The sequence below is a fragment of the Eimeria mitis genome, genomic scaffold (genome assembly GCF_000499745.2).
Source record: "Eimeria mitis Houghton genomic scaffold, Emh_scaff6698, whole genome shotgun sequence".
NCBI lineage: Eukaryota > Apicomplexa > Conoidasida > Eucoccidiorida > Eimeriidae > Eimeria > Eimeria mitis.
Window position 1 is genome coordinate 1 of NW_013574826.1, and position 1143 is coordinate 1143.

At 47.0% G+C, this 1143-nt stretch overlaps 1 protein-coding gene across 1 annotated transcript; it reads right to left on the bottom strand.

Annotated features, from left to right (window-relative positions):
- Positions 1 to 125: 125 nt before the first annotated feature.
- EMH_0088670 (uncharacterized protein) lies at positions 126 to 823 on the bottom strand (the record flags this gene model as incomplete). The annotated part of the gene is made up of 2 exons (XM_013501326.1): positions 126 to 194; positions 317 to 823. 2 exons carry the CDS (start codon positions 821 to 823, stop codon positions 126 to 128), a joined length of 576 nt encoding a protein of 191 aa, XP_013356780.1.
- Positions 824 to 1143: the final 320 nt, after the last annotated feature.

The window sequence follows — 1143 nt, forward strand, 5'->3', positions numbered from 1 at the left end:
TATATATATATATATATATATATATATATATATATATATATATATATATGTATATACACATATACATATATATATATATTCTTACAGCGATGGTGGCTCTTTCTTGTGTGAGTCTTTCATACTCATCAGCGAGGAGCTGCAGCTGTAGCTTTGCTCTGCTGCGCTGCTGCAGCAGCCGGCCGATGCAGCTGCTGCTGTTGCAGAGAGAAATAAAAAACTTAAATTCTGTTGAGTTGCTGCTGAGAAAACCAAATAAACTCGTCGCCGCCAACACAAACAATAAAAATAATATCGTTATGTCCCACCAGCTTAATACCATATCCGCCTCTTCTCCTATGCTCATGCTGCTCTTCATACTCTTGCTGCTGCTGCTGCTGCTGCTGCTGCTGCTGTTATTGTTGTTGTTGTTCGTGCTGCTGCTGCTGCTGCTGCTGTTCTTGGTCTCGTCTATGGGTGCTGCATTAGGAGGAGAGGAAGCATGTGGCTGTGTAGGCGTTTTGTCTGAATCATCATCAGCAGCAGCAGCAGCAGCTGCTGCTGCTGCTGCAGTTGCTGCAGCTACATTCTCGTTGTGGTGTGTAGGGTCTATGCGAGAGGATAACTCCGCCGCCTCCTGCTGAGCTGCATGTACAGCTGAATCCCTCTCTTTTTCTAGCTGTGTCTTGGCTGCGAGTATCTCCTCTCCGTGTGCCGTGTAATGAGCTGTTGCTGCTGCTGCTTTTGCTGCTGCTGCTGTTGCTGCTGCTGCTGTTTCTGCTGCTGCTGCTTCGCCTGTGCAAAGAGAAAAGACAGCGAGAAAACCCCAAAAGGTTGGGGGGAGCATCGGGGCAGAAGACAGAGAAACTGAGAGGAGGTAGCGACCGGTGACACCGTTGAGTTGCTGGGCGTCTGCAGCACAACTCAAGAAAAAACTTTTGCGAGTTTCATGTTTTAAATAACAAAAGCAAACAAAAATATATTATTAAATACCATGGATGCTTCCTCTCTCATCGTCGAGGGCTTGCTGGGGCCCCAGGGTCTCAACCGCCAGCGCCAGCCCCGTGGGGTTGCTTTGCCGGTTGAGTCATCTGAGGGAGAGTGAAGGGGAGAGAAAGTGGAAATAAATTGCGTATTCTTTGTTTTTAACCGCAGAGAAAAAGAAAA